The 21,040-nt window shown below is 39.0% G+C and overlaps 1 protein-coding gene across 6 annotated transcripts in view; it reads right to left on the bottom strand.

Moving 5' to 3' along the window:
• Positions 1–2,538: 2,538 nt before the first annotated feature.
• S100PBP (S100P binding protein) overlaps positions 2,539–21,040 on the bottom strand; it is a 41,229-nt gene continuing 22,727 nt past the window's right edge. For 5 of the 6 annotated variants that reach the window (XM_057557447.1, XM_007182464.2, XM_007182465.2 and 2 more), the window contains 2 exons: positions 7,358–7,445; positions 2,539–5,141 (listed from right to left, as the gene is read on the bottom strand). In XM_057557447.1, the coding sequence (XP_057413430.1) occupies positions 5,000–5,141; positions 7,358–7,445 (230 nt within the window). In that variant the 3' untranslated portion in view covers positions 2,539–4,999. Of the gene's footprint in view, positions 5,142–7,357; positions 7,446–21,040 lie in introns of those variants that run through there. The other variant, XM_007182469.2, reaches the window with a different exon arrangement.

The following is a 21,040-nucleotide window of genomic DNA, read 5'->3' as shown; positions in this document are numbered from 1 at the left end:
CCTTGACATTTCTGTCCAGAGCCGGGAGGAGCTTAGGAAATGTCAGGTGAGTGGGGCTTAGGGTAGGCTCTTCTGGAAGGTTCTGAGAGCAGAGGGGAGCAGGTCTTATAGGCTGGGTGGGAGAGTGGGTAATCGATTAGCACACAGAACTGCCAGCCAGACCTCAGAGCGGTACTTCCCAGGCCCTCTGTGCCTGTCTAGTGCCAGATGATGGAGAAACTCCAAGTCAGCATCAGGTATAGACAGCTGTCAGTGGGGTCCAGGGAGTGCCGCTAATGGGAGTTTGCTGTCTTTACCTTATCTGTGCCTGTAGCACATCATCTTAGGGTAGGAGGGGAGTGGAGTGAACAACACGCCTCACTAAACTCCATTCCCTTTAATCACCTCCCTAAACCCCCAAGTTCTACAACAACTGAGCTCTTCCTGAATCAACTGTAGTGACACAGTGGAAGCCTACGGCTGTGACTTGGGCTGTGGTCTTCTTCACCCCTCACTTAGATCTGCAGATTCCCCACAGCTTGGGAAGGGCCCAGGCAAGCTGTCTGAGACAGAGACCCGCCCTGCAAGACCACAGCAGGTCTGTGGGAGGAACGCTGGACTGAGGCAGGAGACCCTCAGGCCAGTTACTTCTCTGATGGGGTCCTGGACTCCTTATCTGTCAAAAACCAAGGGGTAAGAACAGAGGATTCCTAGACCCCACCCACCACCTAGAGTAGAAGCCAAAGGGCTTCCTTATGGGACAGGAGGGAGACCCCGGGGTCTACGGAAAGGAAGGAGGACTGGTGTTTCTATGAGGCAGGAGTCTTTGCTCTCTCCAGTCCAGTCCCCTCAACCCCAGCTTTTCAGCATGGGCCTCCTTTCGAACCCACTTTTATGATCTCTAGTTCAACCCTTTACAGAAATATTTAACATCTCACCACCCCAGTCATGTAATGTTTCAGACTTCTACTTTCTCACCCTCTTTAAACCTATTTGACAGATTTTGGATTTTGCTTTTAAAAAGTAGCCTCCAAGAACAAAATGCTTTTGTAAATGGGACACCCCACCCCCCAAGCTCCATCGGTACAATACTCCCAAACCCTCAAATGTTATTTGAAGCTGAATTGAAGGAGATCTTTGTATACAAATAATTCCTTAGTGATAAAGCATTTCAGGACTAGATGGCTTTAAAGGTTGTCCAAAAGATTACATTCCACCGCTTCCCAATGGGTGCTGGGAGGGTCAGATTTTTCTGTCTGTGGCATGTTCCAGTTGTCATAGGGGGAGGACAGGTGGGGAGGAGTGACAGGGCGGGAGCTTTTAGTTAAGGAATTCCACCGTTGGCCAGCTGATACTTCCTGTGACAAGTGGACATTTTTTTCCTGACAGGTGCTCTGGCCTACAAAACAAGCATACCCTAGAAACAGCTTATGAATAATTGTTTTCTCTCAGAAAAGTAGGAAACTCTGCCTTCTAGTTTTAGGTGGTTGGGACTTTTTCTTCCTGTAAAAGTTCACAACAGGCTGGTAAGAGAATGAGCTTTTAGAGAAGGTCCATTTCTCCTCCTCCTCACTTCTCCACAACATAAAACGAACTGAGGGTAAAGGACACCACCAGCTCAGAGAATCCAGCCTGGTCTCTGAAACCTTTGAGGCCTACAATAACACATTGCTAAAAAGGAAATAAGCAATTACTGGACAAAGGAACACCTACACCTGAGAGGACAAAATGGATATGTGTATGTATAGGTCAAGAGACCTCGGATTCAGACAAGAATATTAAACAGCTGAGCACTTAGAAAATTTATATTGAGGCTTTCACCTGTAGGCTACATGTTAAAAACTTACAGGACAGCAGGACAGAGAAGCCTATCCAAATATGTTGCTACTTAACGTCTCAGCACAAGCTGAGACTGTAAAGCATTGGCTAATACAGGTGACAAGCTCTTACTGCCTTCCTTTTCATCTTTGCTCCTGGGGTAAGTCTAAGAAGCTTAGGTTCACGAAAGGGATCTAAGGAACGCTGTCTCCCACATCTACCCACACTTATCCAACCTTCACCCCAGGTTCTAGGAACAATTTCTGGAGAAGTTGGGTTAAGAACAACTATCAATTCTGGTTTCTCACATCCCTTTCAAAGGGAGAATGCCCCAGGTAGCTCAGTTTCTTCCTTATCAGTGCTGGCTCTGGAGAAGCAGAGAGACACAGGGGTCAACCATCAGCCACAGGAAGGAATGCGAGGCAATGCCTGTGTGATGGGGCTGAGCCATTTTCCCCCTCTGCAAAAACAGCAGCACAGTGATATTTAAGGCTCTCCCTATGTCACGCTCCTGATGTGCACTATATGTAGCTGCAAATCCCAATCAATTTCAACATTTCTTAACTGCTGGAACGCCTTTCTTAACACTGTAATTTACCCTCAAAAGAACAGGGAGCACACACCCTCGCCTCCCCGGTACCACATTCTACTAACTGCCGCCCCTCCCACACCCCACTAACCTACCTGCACAAAGAAGGAAGGAACCCTCCTTCAGAGGCCGCAATAGACGGCCACGGTACATAAGCCACCGACAAGAACTTTTATTTCCTTGTAATGACATTAAACACAACTGCTACAAGGGGAAAAACATGACAGAGGAGGCACCAAACTTCAGTTTCATAATTGATCCTGACAACAACCAAAGTAAATTGGGGTCTGCATTAGATGCAAAACTATGGTTATTTCAGGCTCTTTACTTACAAGTAAACTATGTAAACAGCCCATTCCTACTCTGCATTGTCAAGACCCCAGTGGCGAGAATGTCATGACAGATAAAGAAAGCTAGGTAGGCAGTTAAATGCACACAACCCTTATGTAAATAAAACAACACGGCAAGAACTCTACATGAAAATTAGACTTAGAGGCCAACACCAAATGTGAGATACGTAGCTTTTAAAAACAGATTAAAACTCCAGATTCTACCCACTACCATCTTTAAGGCGAACATGCCTGATAATGAGTTTTCTTTGGCTTTGTTTTTCTTCTTAAAGAATACCATGTTAACCGCTAGGGAACAGTTCTCTCCTCCCCCAGTCCAACAGATTTAATTAAGCTGCTAAAGCTTGAAAAACAGAATTATTTGAGCAAAGAGGAAATGTGATTGTCACATTTTCTCGTTAACCCGTCACTCATTTGATTTGGCAAAGGCGATGCTCCCATTACACATCAGTCTTAAACCCTCCTGTACCAGGGAGGCAGGAGCATGAGTCTTAGACTTTTGCCTAAGCAAAAGGCTGTCCCTTTACTCCTTGGTTATCTGTGGGGAACAAGACAACTGCAATGCTAATTATTCTAGCGACAATTAATTCTAACTACGCTATAGTTCCAAAGGTGGATGTTTGTCCCACTCCATCAAGCTAATTTACGGAAACCTGGAGAAGTGACTGATATAGGAAATGCCAACTGAAATAACAGATTTTGACTCTTGCCTTTGAACAGAACTTCTCCTTTGCATTTTGGTCCCAGACTCTAAACCAAATGTCGAAGGAAAAGAGAATCCTTGACTGGATAGAAATAGTTAACACTTAGGGACGTCCATCTAAGTTTACTGGTAACTATGACCAAGTTTCTCCCAAGTCAGTTTCTAAAGCAGGGTAGGATGTTTAAGATGGGTTACTCGCATACAAAGATGGGGCTGATGGAACAACAAAACCAGACAGAGGCAGTGAGCCCAGTATCACAGGCTGTGCTATAGCAACTAGGTACAACCTTCACACAGAGTGAACAACAACAGCACAAATGCCAGACTGCAAAATCTCCTAAGAGATGTCTAGAGCTGTTTGTAAAGAGAATAACAAACTCCTAAGACAACCATTAAGATAGCTGCACATAGCATTACCCTTAAGATCAGGTAATGCTTTGTGCACAGGCTTAATCAAAACTATTTTAGATTCACTTTAGTAGTTCTGTAAAACTGTACATCAGAGGTTTGACCAAGTAAGGAGATGGTAACATCCTGGATCAAAAGGCACCTCTTATTAACTAATAATGGAGACAAAAGACGGCTTCTCCAAAGTCTCTCCCACAGGATGGAAGCTCACTAACACGTCAACTCATACTTGAATTGGAGTTCAGCAGATGAAACTGAAGACCAACTGACACCTCTCAATAGCACTGCTTTCTGGCCTGTCCTAGAGTCAAGACTCTGGGTGGGCGGCTCTTCAATAAAGAGAGCAGTAAGGCTGTTCTTAAGAGGCATACCTATGTCTAACAGGATACAGGAATATGCCGGTAGAGCCCTAAGGTCACTGGGGAAAAAAGAAGGAATATCCTTGAAGAAAGGCAGAGAAGGCAAACAGTCACAAGATCACAAATCAACAGGGGTTGTTAGTCACCAGTCTTCTGTTAGAGTTAAGATGTACAAGATTTGTAAACACTATTGTGCAAAATAAATTTAATGAAGAATGAAAAAAAAGCCAAAAAATAAAGGCAGCTAGTAGGTACAAAAAGAAGAGAAGATTTACACTTCTAATTTGTCCTTTCAACTACTTCAGATGTCCTGGATTACCAACTTTAAAATACTGACACGTATTCAGAGATTCAAATAAAAAAGGTAAGAGGGGTTGTTAAAAGTGACTTGTATCCATTTATAAGTCATCAGCAATAATTAACACTGGCTTGCAGCCTGATAAAGAATCTCTTCCTCATAGGAGATTAAAAGATGATTTCTTTTGGGCACCAGAAGTAGACTTCACCTCTGCACAGAGGTGGGTGTTTTGACTTAATGCTGGCTTTCAGGTGGCAGCCACCTTCAATTTAAATTAAAAAATTAAAACTATATCAACTCAACACTGTTTAAATGCATACACACACATAAACAGGAAGGACCTTATACAAAAAATTTCAAGTCAGCAATGGGCATTTCCAAAAGGTGACAAGTTCTTTAAATTAAAATGTTGTGAAAAATAAATTTCAAACTCTACAAAGCACAAAACAGCAGAAGATGAGATGCTGCTCTGGACAGGACCCTGGATAGGGACCTTCACTGCTGATGGGAGGAGACAAATGGACTGTACGGGAAATCTGGTAGACGCTGGAACCGATGGTGGCTTCGCATGTTCTGGTCAACCCACTGAGTCAGACTGTATCTTTGCAGAGATTTCTGTCGGAACCGGGCGTAGTTTCTATCAGCAGAGAGGGAAAATAAAAAGAGGATAGATGAGGGTTTCAGCTGGAATGGTTATTTGTATACAAAAAAGGCCAAGAAAACTATTTAAAGAATATTGTTACTTTTGGAAATTGGATATTCATTTTATATTTTGATTCTCATAATTTTAGAAATTTTATATTATTTTCCTTATATGAAAGTCACACTGTAAGTTCTATTTCCTTCCAATTTCCAAAGCCACCTAATTCCCATACAGGTATTATGGTGATATGGTCCATATACACGAATGTTCTAAGAAAACCCAATATATAATGTATAATAATGTTTAAGCAGGAAAAACCCATTTTCTCCCTCTGGAAACATTTAGAACAGGATCTATATTTTATTGCTTGCATCAGACCTGTACCTCCAACAGGACTTCACTGTCTGACACAGCTCAAGGTTGCTCAGGACACAGCAGTTAAAATTAGAATAAAATTCCCAGAGAAGGTAAGCATCACGAGAATCACACTGCGAGTTTAGAAACTGAACAGACTCAAAGTTTCTTGAGAGCCTCCTTTAGTCGTGTACTGGGCTGGGGTTCTGAGCAGGACCCTCTGAGATAATTTCATCCCATTCTCAACTCCAGCTGGTCCTAATAACCACCTGGGAAGCTTTAATTTAAAGATATAGACTCTTGGCCCCTCTCTCCACCCTTAAACTTAATAACTTAGAATCCCTTGAGTCAAGCCCTGGACATCTGCATTTTTAGACATCTCCATAGGTGATTATGGGGAATAGCCCAGGTTGAAAATAATTTTAACAGTACCTGGTGTTTATCTAGCCCTATATGCAAATACTTGCTGAATTCTTTAAACATCTCACACCATTTAATCCTAATGACAATCCTACCAGAAAAGTACTCTAATTAACTCCTTATACAGGATAGGAAACTAAGCCTCAGGTAAAATATTACTTCCCCAAGGTCATAGAGTGGAGTAAGTAGAAGAGCCTGGATTTGAATTCACATCTGACTGCAGAATTTAATAACTATTACACAACACTGCCTTTCCGAGTACTGCTGTCATTTTGGCAACTATAGAGAAAACACTAAGTTTAAAGGCCCTGATGTGGGAGCACGTCTGACATACTTGAAAAATAGCAAGGAGAGACTTCCCTGGTGGCGCAGTGGTTAAGAATCCACCTGCCAATGCAGGGGACACCGGTTCGATCCCTGGTCCAGGAAGATCCCACATGCTGCGGCGCAACTAAGCCCGTGCACCACAACTATTGAGCCTGCGCTCTAGAGCCCATGTGCCACAACTACTGAAGCCCGTGCGCCTAGAGCCCGTGCACCACGACAAGAGAAGCCACCGCAATGAGAAGCCCAAGCACCGCAATGAAGAGTAGCCCCTGCTCGCCGCAACTAGAGAAAGGCCGCGCACAGCAACGAAGACCCAATGCAGCCAAAAATAAATAAATAAATAAACTAAATAGTATGAAAAACAGGAATAGCAAGGAATCCAGTGTGACTAGAGCAGAGTGAGCAAGGTGAATAGTAGAGGAGATGAGGGTGGTGAGCTAACCAAGTCAGCCTAGACCAAAACATATAGGCACTTGTGATCATGGAGATGGGAAGCCACTGGAAAACTCTGTGCAAAGAAGAGAATCTGACTTATGCTTTAAAAGAATTTCTCTGGCTGCTTGAGTTGAGAACAGTAGACAGGCAAGAGCAGAAGTAGGGAGACCATTTAGGAGACTTGCAACAATCCAAGTGAAAATGATTGAGAAATGATCAGGTTTGGGATATATTATACGTAGAGCTTATAGAATTTGCTAATGCACTGACTGTGGAGTAAGAGAGAAAGGAATCACAGATGACTCCAAGGTTTCTGAATAATTGGATCAAGTAACTGAATAAATCTGTAAAACCACACTGCATCAAGAAACCAGAAGATTTCAGGACTAGAAAGGCTCTTTGACATCAATTAGTCCAATATCTTAATTTTACTGTTGTGAGGACCAGAGAAGTGAAGTGATTTGATCAAAATCACATAGCTAGTTAAAAAGTGCAAAGCCAGTATTAGAACCCAGGTTTCCTGAATTTCAGTCCAATTCTTATTCTATTATACTATATCACTTCTTTTTCTACCTCTGGAATTAAACAACAATTACAGCCCTACCAAAGCTCTACCAAATTTCTCCTGTAGCAAAATTCTACCCTTTTCTTCCTTCTTCTAAACACCCACTCACCGCCTGGTGAGGTCCGAAGGATGCTGCCATTTTGGGTTCTGCATGTGATGAACTTGACCCATCAAGGCACACAGCTCCCCCAAGGTACCTGTGATACAGAGAGATCAGTGGTTAGGAAGCAGCTCAGTGAACTACCATGTCAGCCTAGGTCAAAACATGTGCTTTCAGGGAAAGAGAAAACAGGCACTGGTCCTAATACTATCTATTTATGATTATCACAAGCAGTCAGCACAAAAACTATAAGCCAGAGAAGGGAGCTTGCTCTTGGATGATATGATGATGAAGAAGCAGCAATAATGACAGCCACCATTCATTCATTCAACATTAATTTATTAGCTCCTATAATGTGTGAGAAATTTTACTGGGTCCTCGAATATGGTACAGACAAGACACTGGACCTGCCCAATGAAGTTTATACAGAAGACGGGCAATTCCAAAAACTTTGATAAGCGTAGTGACAGGAGAAATACATGCTGCTATGAGTACAGAGACTGGGGAGTGGGGGTTAGAGAAAGTCCCCTCCAGGGGAAGTAAATTATAAGCAGGGATCTAAAGGATATATAGACGTTAGTGGGAGGGGTGGGAGGTAGGGGTATCCAGTAGAAATAGCTAATATAAAGGTCCAGAGACACAAGACAGCAAAATACATTCAAGAAACAAGAGAAGTTGAGAATAGAAGGCGGGTAGGGGCTTTTTGCTTAACAAGAAAAATAACTGGAGGCAATTTTTCAAACACCCGGGAGCCAGGCAAGGTGCTAGGCACTTTACATGTTATCTTACTAATTCTGAAAAAGTATCTTGTATGGAGATAGATTTTTTTTTTTTTTTTGAGATAGATTTTTATTAACATCATTTTAGAGATGGGAAACTATGGCTCAGGGAGGTGAACTTGCCTTAAATGATTATTAAACTGGACTCAAAACTGGCTCTTGTTAGATTCCATGCTTTTGCCACTATTTGATAATGCTTATTTTGCACTTAAGGGCTGAGACTTAGGCTGAAGCTCACAAAACCAAAACTTATGGTTAGAGAGAATAATTCCCCTAGACCAGTGGCTCTCAAATTTTAACATGCATCATAATCAGCTGCAAGTATAAAACAGGTTGCTGGGCCCCAACCCCAGTTTCTGATTCTGTAGGTCTGGAGTGGGACATGAGAATTTGCCTTTGTAACAAATGCCCAAGTGATGCTACTGCTGCTGCTGGTCTGGGAACCACATTTTGAAAACCACTGCCCTAGACAGTGGAGACCTTTCTTTCAGCTGGTTTACATACTTCTCATTATCGTATCTACTCTGCTCTCAGGAACCAAGAGCTGTCAAACTAGGCGACAGACCATCTTTTCATGTTCTGGTAAAAGATATTTACTTAACTTTTAGGACCAGTTTAATTTATTTGAAGCCTCAAGAAGCCCAACTCTGTAGAAAAAGTATATACTTTGGAGTTTAGGCAGACTTGAGTTAAAATTCCAATCCAGCCATTAACTAGCTCTGTGACCCTGGGTAAATCATTCCTCTTTACTTATCTATGAAATGTGGACAATAATAATATTTTGCTTGAACTTAAATATCAGGGTACATAAAAGACCTAGCATATCTTCTGGCACTCAGGCAGTGTGCAGTAAGTGGCAGCTATTATTATTATGGTGTTACAGCCTCGGGACTATGTTAGCTTGCAAAGACTCTTCAAAGCCTGTGACAATCAATCACCTATTTATAAGGAAAAAATGCTTATTAAATGGATCAGTCTACATATAAACTATGACATGCTTTATAACACTCAGCAGAAATTCTCTAACCATAATGAGATGATACTTTTCAGCAAAAATTTATAGATTCATTACATTAAAAGTTTCTATGCAGTTAAAATAAAAAAGCACAACCAAGGGTAAAAGAAGACAACTGACAAAATGAATAATGTACCTGAAACGTATTTGCAAGGATTTACTGTCCTTATTCTGCAAAGATAAGTCTCCTCATCAAACAAACAAAACAAAAGAGGTCAAGGACATGAATAGGTAATTCTCAAAACTAATACAAGTAATCAATAAACGTAATGAAAAGATGTTCAATCTCACTAATATGGAAATAAAACATATTAATCTCACTTCTTGAGAAGGAAATACAAATCAGAAATGAGTTTTCCCTTTAAGAGAGAAGTAGCTTTTGATTAGAAAATCCCTTGCCTGTTTGATTTGTTAAGCTAAAATCAAAGGTCTCTACTCAAATTGCTTTTCCTTTACCATACTTTCATATCACTAGCATCCCCCTCCCTCTAGCCCCCACAAAAAGGACATTTCAATGGTGAGGAAATCAGCTTTGCAAGAATTTCAAGATACATTTTTCCTGCCAAAGCATCACCAAAGGAGGGCTGGCAAGATATGGAAAGTCTGGTGTCCAGTCTCAAATGGGACAAGATTATCTGCAGACCATGTCCTTCAGCTCACTCATCTCTTACCATGTAGACTCTATAAAACTGTCCTGACGATGGAGACTAAAGATATACCTATAAACCTCCTACAAAGAAACCTATTCACTGTAAACTAAAAGAAGAAAAAGACTGATCGATTAGGCCCAATGAGGCTTCAAGTATTCAACTGCTAGGCGTCATAATCTAGCAGCAGCAACTTACATATAGCATTTACCATGTTTCAGGCAGTATCCTATGTGCTTTACATATATGAACATATTTATTCCTTACAATAATCCTACAAGGTATTTCCTCCAATTTACAGATGAAGAGGCACAGAGAAGTAACTGGTCCAAGGTCACACAGCTAGTGACAGAGCCCAAATTCCAATAACAGAATACCATCATAGGGTTGAGTTTCCTGAAAAATTTTCTAGGACTGACATTTCACTGTGGGGATTAGAAAGCAAGAATCATATTGCAATATGTCTTGTATACCCAGTTGGTACCTCAGCACAACGCTGAGTAAACAAAGGCTCAATAATTATTGTCTCGGCTTATGTACCAAGAAATGTTAGTTTTCATTAGCACTAAGAACTTACTGATGTACCAGGGTAACCTTTAACCTTTATTATTAATAAGGGTTATTGATCTAGAGATAATGGGAGCTAATATTTATCAAGCATTTATAATGTGCCAGGCACTCTGCTAACTGCTTTGCATGTATCCTATCACTTAATCCTAACAACCACATGAGGCAAATACCATTATCTCCATTTTATTCATGAAAAAACTGAAGCTTAGAAAAGATACTCATCTATCATCTAGTAAATGGGAAAGCCAGGATTCAAACCCATGTGGGGCTATTAATCCAAAAACCTTATTTCAGCTCATAGCTTCAATCTCTTCTTCCTCCAAATTTAGAGATGCTAACAAGAATAGAAACATTTAAATTTTCTCTTTTCATCGTTTCCAACAGATGGGCTTTCTTGGACCAACAATCAGTACCACAGGTTTATTTTAAGTTGTGGCTAAAAGGTGGTAAAGACTGTCCTTTGTTTTGTGGCTAAGAATGAAATTCATCTAAGAATGAAATTAGGAGGAAAAAACCTCAACATTTCAGAGATGAGATCAGCGGTTCACCGAAACAATCTATAAATATGCAGCTGACTGATTTGGGGAAAAATCCAGTCTAGTAACTATCCTTAATAGGTTAAAAGTAAGTCAATTGTTACAAAGGAGGAGTAATGATAACGCTGAATGCTTGCTATGCCAATGGCCCTTCTGACAGGTCTTATACATCACCATACTTTGTACCACATGACCAAGAACACAGACTCTCTCTGCTGACTAATGACCTAAGATCTGGCACCTGGCCTGGCACCAATAGGTCATTAAGTGAATCAATCAGATACTCTCCCTTGGAATGTGAATGTGAGCTTTAATAATGAGAACAAGAGAGAGAACAGCACACAGAGGCAGGGCTCTAGGAGAGGACAGACACTTGAGATAGCTAACAGAGAGCAGCAGAAGCACTAGTCACAGAGATAGATAAGATTAGAAGTACCAGAATCACTAACTCAGCATGGAAAACCTATTGAAAAGGGAACAAAGGCATCCATTTCTGAGGGGGCCTGGCTCTATGGTTGATTCTTTTTATTATGAGGCCGAGCTATGTTGTTGAGCCTCTAATCTTCATCTTTTCCTGTAAATCCTTAAACTCAGTTACTTAAAGGCAATCACAATGTCTTTATTCAATGCAATCAAAAAATTACCTAATACAGGGGAGGGAATGAAGAGGGAAGGAAAGAAAAAAAAATGTGCTACAGGGGTATAGGCTACTGCTTTTACAAAAAGATTAATAAAATAGGAATAGGGAATTCCCTGGCGGTCCAGTGGTTAGGTCTCCATGCTCTCACTGCTGATGGGCCAGGTTCAATGTTTGGTCGGGGAACTAAGATCCCACATCCCACAAGTCACACAGTGTGGCCAAAAAAAAAAAAAAAAGGAAAAAAAGATTAAGTAGAAAGCCAGAATGCAAACATCCAGGCCAACAAAAGTGTGATGATCTAGTACAAATATCGACTGATTTTTTCCCATGCATATAAGGCAAAAAACAAATGAAAGAAACAGGAATTATTATATAACTCATTTCTGCAGTGTTGTATTGTATAGGGGATACTGAACAATGTATGAATGTTCTCAACAGTAATGGCAAATGTAGAAACAGAATTTACATAACCACTGCTGCTTATGGTCTTCAGTAAAAATCAAAGCAGACTTCCACTTCTAATCATAATGAATGGGCATACCTCCACTGTAAGCAACTACAGACTGGGCAAAATGTATGAAACAACTGTATTCGGACTGCTCAGAACTGTAATCCCTAAGGGAAGGGAAACAATTGAGGTGAGACTCAAAACTTCTTATGAGTCTATGAGTTTATAATTTTTCAAAATAAAAAGTTTTTTTTAATGAAGGCAAAACAAATATAAAATAAGTAAACAAAAGCAGAGACTTCACAACAGCAGACCTGCACTATAAGACACTAAAAGGAGTTCATCAGGAAAAAAAGAAAATATGAGAAGGAAAGGAATCAAGAGCACTGGAAATTGTAAATATGTGAGTAAATACAAAAGCCCTTTTCTCATTTAAAAAGTGTCTTTAAAAGATAACTGTTTAAAGTAAAAGCAATAATCAGGGACTGCCCTGGTGTTCCAGTGGGTAAGGCTCTGCGCCCCCAATGCAGGGGGCCTGGGTTCGATCCCTGGTCAGGGAACTAGATTCCACGTGCATGCCGCAACTAAGAGTCTGCATGCCGCAGTGAAGATCCCACGTGCCACAACTAAGACCCAGAGCAGCCAAAATAAATAAATAAATATTTTTTAAAAACAAAAAAATAAAGTAAAAGCAATAATGTATTGAAGAGTTTATAATATATGTATATATAATATGCATAAAAACAGTAACAAAAAATGGAGATTTGGAAGGGTACTATTGTTAGGGCCTTACAGTATATGTTAAGCGGTATATTATTTGAAGGTAGACTGATTAAAGTTAAAGATCTGTATTGTAAACTATAGAGCAACAGTTCTCAAAGTATGTCCCAGGATCCGTGGGAGTCCTCAACACCCTTCTGAGGCTTCACAAGATCAAAATTATTTTCATAACAGCACTAAGATGTTATTTGTTTTTACTACTTGCAATCTCTCAAAAGTGTACTGGGGAGTTTTCAAGAGGCTACACAACATTATACAGAACGCAGAACCACATGAGAATCTGGTAGTTTTCTATTAAGCCAGATGTTAAAAGAAATTTGCAAAAATGTAAATCAATGCATTCTTCTCCCTAAAATTTTGGTTTTGTTTTGAAAATTATAGTTATTTTTAATAAAAACATTATGTTAACATGCAATGAATTACCTTAAAATATATTAATAAATATTTTAACAATTTACCAGTTATAACTTTTAATATGGTTGCGTATAGATAGATAGATACAACGCAAACAAACAAAAACATTTTGGGGTCCTCAATTTTTAAGAGTATGAATAATCTGTAAGAGTCTAAACAAGTCCTGAGACCAGAAACTGTGAGAACTACTACCCTAGAACAACCACTGAAAATAAAACAAAGATGTATAGGTAATAAGTCAAGCACGGAGATAAAACGGAATACTAAAAAATACTCAAAAAAAACCCCCCAAAAAACCAAAACAAAAAAAAACACAGGAAAAGATGAAAGAAGAAACAACGAACCTATAGACAAATAGAAAACAAGTAGTAGGGGCTTCCCTGGTGGCGCAGTGGTTGAGAATCTGCCTGTCAATGCAGGGGACATGGGTTTGAGCCCTGGTCTGGGAAGATCCCACATGCCGCGGAGCAACTGGGCCCATGAGCCACAACTACTGAGCCTGCGCGTCTGGAGCCTGTGCTCCGCAACAAGAGAGGCCGCGATAGTGAGAGGCCCACGCATCGCAATGAAGAGTGGCCACCGCTCGCCGCAACTAGAGAAAGCCCGCACACAGAAACGAAGAGAAGACACAGCCAAAAATAAATAAACAAATTAATTAATTAAAACAAAAAAAAATACAAACAAAAAAAAGTAGTAAGATGGCAGTTAATTTAAATCCAACCCTACTGATAATTACATTAAATGTAACTGGAGTAACACTTGAATTAAAAGACAGATTGTGAGGGCTTCCCTGGTGGCACAGTGGTTGAGAATCTGCCTGCCAATGTAGAGGACACGGGTTCAAGCCCTGGTCTGGGAAGATCCCACATGCCGCGGAGCAACTGGGCCCGTGAGCCACAACTACTGAGCCTGCGCGTCTGGAGCCTGTGCTCCGCAACAAGAGAGGCCGTGATAGTGAGAGGCCCGCGCACCGCGATGAAGAGTGGTCCCCGCTTGCCACAACTAGAGAAAGCCCTCGCACAGAAACGAAGACCCAACACAGCCAAAAACAAATTAAAAAAAAAAAAAAAAAAAAAAAAAAAGACAGATTGTGAGACCAGGGGGAAACAAGACTCAACTATATGCTGTCTACAAGACATCCACTTTAAACATATAGATAGTTTAAAAGTAAAAGGATGGGGCTTCCCTGGTGGCGCAGTGGTTGGGAGTCTGCCTGCCAATGCAGGGGACACGGGTTCGAGCCCTGGTCTGGGAAGATCCCACATGCCACGGAGCAACTGGGCCCGTGAGCCACAATTACTGAGCCTGCGTGTCTGGAGCCTGTGCTCCGCAACAAGAGAGGCCGCGATAGTGAGAGGCCCGCGCACTGCGATGAAGAGTGGCCCCCGCTTGCCACAATTAGAGAAAGCCCTCGCACAGAAATGAAGACACAACACAGCCAAAAATAAATAAATAAATAAATAAATAATTTTTTAAAAAAGTAAAAGGATGAAAAAAACATATCATGCAAACACTAGTCAAAAGAAAGCTCGAATGGCTATTTAAATCAGACAAATTAAACTCTAAAACAAGGAATATTACTGAGAGTAAAAAGAGACAGTTCATAATGATAAAGGGGTCAATTCTTCACGAGGACATAATATTCCTAAATGTACACACATCTAATGGCAGCATTTCAAAATACATGAGGCAAAAATGACAGAACTGGGGGGCTTCCCTGGTGGCGCAGTGGTTGAGAGTCTGCCTGCCAATGCAGGGGACACGGGTTTGAGCCCTGGTCTGGGAAGATCCCACATGCCGCGGAGCAACTACGCCTGTGAGCCACAACTACTGAGCCTGCGCGTCTGGAGCCTGTGCTCCGCAACAAGAGAGGCCACGATAGTGAGAGGCCCGCGCACCGCGATGAAGAGTGGCCCCCGCTTGCCGCAACTAGAGAAAGCCCTCGCACAGAAACGAAGACCCAACACAGCCATAAATAAATAAAATTTAAAAAAAGAAAAAAGAAAATGCTCCCAAAAAAAAAAAAAAAATGACAGAACTGAAAGGAGGAACAAAAACATCCACAACTAGGGTTGAAGATATGAACACTCTTCTTTTAATGAGAAAATCTGTAAGGATATAGAATTGATCACTACCATCAACCAACAAAACCTTATTGAAATTTATAGAACACTCTACCAACATCAGAATATACATTTTCAAGTACACATGGAACATTCACCAAGATAGACCACATGCTGGCCTATAAAGTAAGCACCAGTATATTTAAAAGGATTGAAATCACACCAAGTATATTCTCTAACCACAACAGAATTAAACTAGAAATTAATAATAGGAAGATAGCTGAAAACTCCTAAATATTTGGAAATTAAGCAACACACTTCTAAATAACCCATAGGTCAAAGAAGAAATCACAAGGAAAATTAGAAATTGCTTTGAACCAAATGAAAATGAAAACACATCAAATTTGTGAGATGCACCTACGTAGCACTTAAAGGGAAACTTGAGACTTAGAAAGGTCTCAAATCAATGACATAAGTTTCCACATTAAAAATCTAGAGAACAAGAACAAATTAAACCCAAAGTAAATGGAAAAGAAATAATAAAGTGAAGAAAAGAAAATAGCCAACAACATAGAAATATGAAACTAGAAACTTACTTTGGGGAAAAAATTAATAAAATCGATAAACCTTTAACTAGATTTGTTTAAGAAAAAAAAGACAAATTACCAATATTAGAAATGAAACAGTGAACATCACTACAGATCCTACAGTAATTAAAGGAATAATAAAGAAATTTTTAATGAATAATTTTATGCCAATAAATTCATCAACTTAGATAAAATGGACAAATTCCTTGTAAGACACAAATTACCAAGATAAAGAAGATAAAGAAATTCTGAAAAGCCCTGTATCTATTACATCTGTAGTTACAAACCTTGCCAAAAAGAAAACTCCAGGCTTTATTGGTAAATTCTACCAAATATTTAAAGGAAGAAACAATACCAATCCTGCACAAACTGAGAAACTGAGGAGAAAACAATTCCCAACTAAATTTATGAAGCCAGCATCACCATGATACTTAAACCAGAGGAGGACAGTACATACAAGAAAAATTGAAGACCAATATTCCTCATAAACAAGACATAAAAACCCTTAAAAATACTAGCAAATTGACTAAAGGATAATTCATCAAGACCCAGTGACTTTATCCCAGGAATGCAATTGGCCTAACAGTCAAAAAAATCAATAAATGTAGTACACCATGTTACAAAATAAAGGAGAAACACAGTATGATCCGAATAAATGCAGAAAATTCATTTGACAAAGTTCATCATTCATTCATGATAAAAACTCCCACCAAAGTACAAATAGAAGGGGAATTTCCTCACCTGATAAAGAGCACCTATGATGAATCTACATCTAATATCATACTTAATGTACTAGAGATCCTAGTCAGTGCTGTAAGGCAAGAAATAAAAGGCTTATAGATTGGAAAGGAAGAAATACACTGTCCTTATTTGCAGATAAAGTCATGTTAACATAGAAACTTCTAAGGGGTCTATTAAAAAGTTACCAAAAGTAATAGAAAAACTTAGCATGGTTGTAGGACACAAGGTCAACATAAAAAATCAACTGTATATCTATATGCTAGCAATGACCAGCTAGAAATTGAAAATTAAAAATTATCACTTGCAATACCATAAAAAAGCATAAGATACTTATGAATTAATTTAACAAAATATGTACAAGACCTGTACAAAAAACTGCTGAGAAATTAAAGACATAAATAAATTGAGAACTATATCCTGTTCATGGATTGGAAGGCTCAATATTGTTATGATATCAACTTTCCCCAAATTGTTCTACAGATTCAACACAATCCCAGTGAAATACCCGACAGGTATTTTTTTAACAAATTGACAAGATGAAATTGATTTTAAAAACTTATGGAAATCCAAAGGACCAAACAATTTTAAGACTCACTATAAAGTTATAATAATCAAGACAGTGTAATACTGACATAAGAAAACACACATATATTAATGGAACAGAATAGAAAAGTCAGAAATAAACCCATGGAAAGAATAATTTTTTCAATAAATGGTGTTAGAACAACTAGATATTCATATTAAAAAAGAAGAACCTAAGCTTTGCCTTACAAAAGCCATAAAATAGTATAATCACTTTGGAAAACAGTTTGGAAGTTTCCTATACAGTTAAAAAAACACATACTAAATGACTCAGCAATTTCACTCTTAATTATTTTCCCTAGAGAAATGAACACATGTTCACACAAAAAACCCATATATGAATGTTCATAGATGCTTTATTCATAATAACCAAAAACTAGAAAGAGAAATGTCCATCAACAAATGACTAAACTGTGGTATATTCATACAAGGAAAAATTCAGCAGTGGACGTATAAGAACTATTGATACATGCAACAACATGGAGTTGTTTCTTGTTATTTTAAAAAACTACTCCAGGTAATAGAAAACAAACACAAAAGAGCACATACTGCATGATTCCATTTATATGTAACTCTAGAAAAGACAAATCTAATCTATAATGACCAAAAAGAAATCAGTGCTTTCCTAGAGCTGAAGTGGAGGCAGGGACAGATTGACTGGGATGGAACACAAGGGAAATTTTTAGGGTGGTGGGAATGTTCTATCAAGCTTGATTGCTGTGATGATCTCACAAGTGCACAGTTCTGTCAAAACTCACCAAGTACACTTAAAATGGGTGCATTTTATTGCATGTAAAACATACCACATTAAAGTTGATTTAAAAAAAGAGGGCTTCCCTGGTGGCGCAGTGGTTGAGAGTCTGCCTGCTAATGCAGGGGACACGGGTTCGCGCCCTGGTCTGGGAAGATCCCGCATGCCACGGAGCAACTAGGCCCATGAGCCACAACTACTGAGCCTGCGCTTCTGGAGCCTGTGCCCCGCAACAAGAGAGGCCACAATAGTGAGAGGCCCGCGCACCGCGATGAAGAGTAGCCCCTGCTTGCCACAACTACAGGAAGCCCTAGCACAGAAACGAAGACCCAACATAGTAATCAATCAATCAATAAATAAATCTTAAAAAAAAAAAAGAAAAAGAAAAAAAGTTAAGGCATACTTCCAGATAAATATAGCAGGTTGACTGCATGACTTTCTCTCTTCTTGCTCCTAACATCCCTCACTAAATTAGAAAAGAAAGGTCTCAAATGAATGATCTTACCAACCCTCTAAAGAATCATTTGTAGTTTAAAAAAAAAGTGAGGTAATTAACAACTCCAGAAAAACAAATAATTCAAGAAAGAAAAATGAAACCATAGTACTACACTACTTGGCTTTGCAGTAAACAGTATTTACTTAGTTGTAATACAAATAATGAATACTGATTTAACAATCATTAGGATAGCTACTACCAGAGAACAGAAAATAACAAGCATTGGTGGGGATGTAGAGAAACTGGAACCCTTGCGCACTGTTGATGAGATTCCAAAATGTACAATCACTGTGTTAAACAGTATGGAAGTATCAATAAAAAATTAAAAATAGAACTACCATATGACCCAGCAATCCCACTTCTGGGGACATAACCAAAGGAATTGAAAGCAGGGTCTCGAAGAGATATCTGCACACCCATGTTCATAAGCAGCACTATTCACAACAGCCAAGAGGTTGAAGCAATCCAAATGTCCACTAAAGGAGAAATGGATAAACAAAATGTGGTATATATACATACAGTGGAATATTATTCATCCATAAGAAGGAAGGAAATTCTGGCACATGCTACCCCATGGATGAAACTTGAGGAGACATTATGCTAAGTGAAATAAACCAGTCACAAAAAGACCAGTACTATATGATTCCACATATATGAGGTTATCTAAAGTATTCAAATTCATAGAAACAAAGAATAGAATGGGGACTTCCCTGGTGGCGCAGCGGTTAAGAATCCGCCTGCCAATGCAGGGGACACGGGTTCGAGCCCTGGTCTGGGAAGATCCCACATGCCGCGGAGCAACTACGCCTGTGAGCCACAACTACTGAGCCTGCGCGTCTGGAGCCTGTGCTCCGCAACAAGAGAGGCCACGATAGTGAGAGGCCCGCGCACCGCGATGAAGAGTGGCCCCCGCTTGCCGCAACTAGAGAAAGCCCTCGCACAGAAACGAAGACCCAACACAGCCATAAATAAATAAAATTTAAAAAAAGAAAAAAGAAAATGCTCCCAAAAAAAAAAAAAAAATGACAGAACTGAAAGGAGGAACAAAAACATCCACAACTAGGGTTGAAGATATGAACACTCTTCTTTTAATGAGAAAATCTGTAAGGATATAGAATTGATCACTACCATCAACCAACAAAACCTTATTGAAATTTATAGAACACTCTACCAACATCAGAATATACATTTTCAAGTACACATGGAACATTCACCAAGATAGACCACATGCTGGCCTATAAAGTAAGCACCAGTATATTTAAAAGGATTGAAATCACACCAAGTATATTCTCTAACCACAACAGAATTAAACTAGAAATTAATAATAGGAAGATAGCTGAAAACTCCTAAATATTTGGAAATTAAGCAACACACTTCTAAATAACCCATAGGTCAAAGAAGAAATCACAAGGAAAATTAGAAATTGCTTTGAACCAAATGAAAATGAAAACACATCAAATTTGTGAGATGCACCTACGTAGCACTTAAAGGGAAACTTGAGACTTAGAAAGGTCTCAAATCAATGACATAAGTTTCCACATTAAAAATCTAGAGAACAAGAACAAATTAAACCCAAAGTAAATGGAAAAGAAATAATAAAGTGAAGAAAAGAAAATAGCCAACAACATAGAAATATGAAACTAGAAACTTACTTTGGGGAAAAAATTAATAAAATCGATAAACCTTTAACTAGATTTGTTTAAGAAAAAAAAGACAAATTACCAATATTAGAAATGAAACAGTGAACATCACTACAGATCCTACAGTAATTAAAGGAATAATAAAGAAATTTTTAATGAATAATTTTATGCCAATAAATTCATCAACTTAGATAAAATGGACAAATTCCTTGTAAGACACAAATTACCAAGATAAAGAAGATAAAGAAATTCTGAAAAGCCCTGTATCTATTACATCTGTAGTTACAAACCTTGCCAAAAAGAAAACTCCAGGCTTTATTGGTAAATTCTACCAAATATTTAAAGGAAGAAACAATACCAATCCTGCACAAACTGAGAAACTGAGGAGAAAACAATTCCCAACTAAATTTATGAAGCCAGCATCACCATGATACTTAAACCAGAGGAGGACAGTACATACAAGAAAAATTGAAGACCAATATTCCTCATAAACAAGACATAAAAACCCTTAAAAATACTAGCAAATTGACTAAAGGATAATTCATCAAGACCCAGTGACTTTATCCCAGGAATGCAATTGGCCTAACAGTCAAAAAAATCAATAAATGTAGTACACCATGTTACAAAATAAAGGAGAAACACAGTATGATCCGAATAAATGCAGAAAATTCATTTGACAAAGTTCATCATTCATTCATGATAAAAACTCCCACCAAAGTACAAATAGAAGGGGAATTTCCTCACCTGATAAAGAGCACCTATGATGAATCTACATCTAATATCATACTTAATGTACTAGAGATCCTAGTCAGTGCTGTAAGGCAAGAAATAAAAGGCTTATAGATTGGAAAGGAAGAAATACACTGTCCTTATTTGCAGATAAAGTCATGTTAACATAGAAACTTCTAAGGGGTCTATTAAAAAGTTACCAAAAGTAATAGAAAAACTTAGCATGGTTGTAGGACACAAGGTCAACATAAAAAATCAACTGTATATCTATATG

Source organism: Balaenoptera acutorostrata, chromosome 1 (assembly GCF_949987535.1).
Source record: "Balaenoptera acutorostrata chromosome 1, mBalAcu1.1, whole genome shotgun sequence".
NCBI classification, from domain to species: domain Eukaryota; kingdom Metazoa; phylum Chordata; class Mammalia; order Artiodactyla; family Balaenopteridae; genus Balaenoptera; species Balaenoptera acutorostrata.
This window is presented reverse-complemented; position numbering and strand designations above follow the sequence as displayed.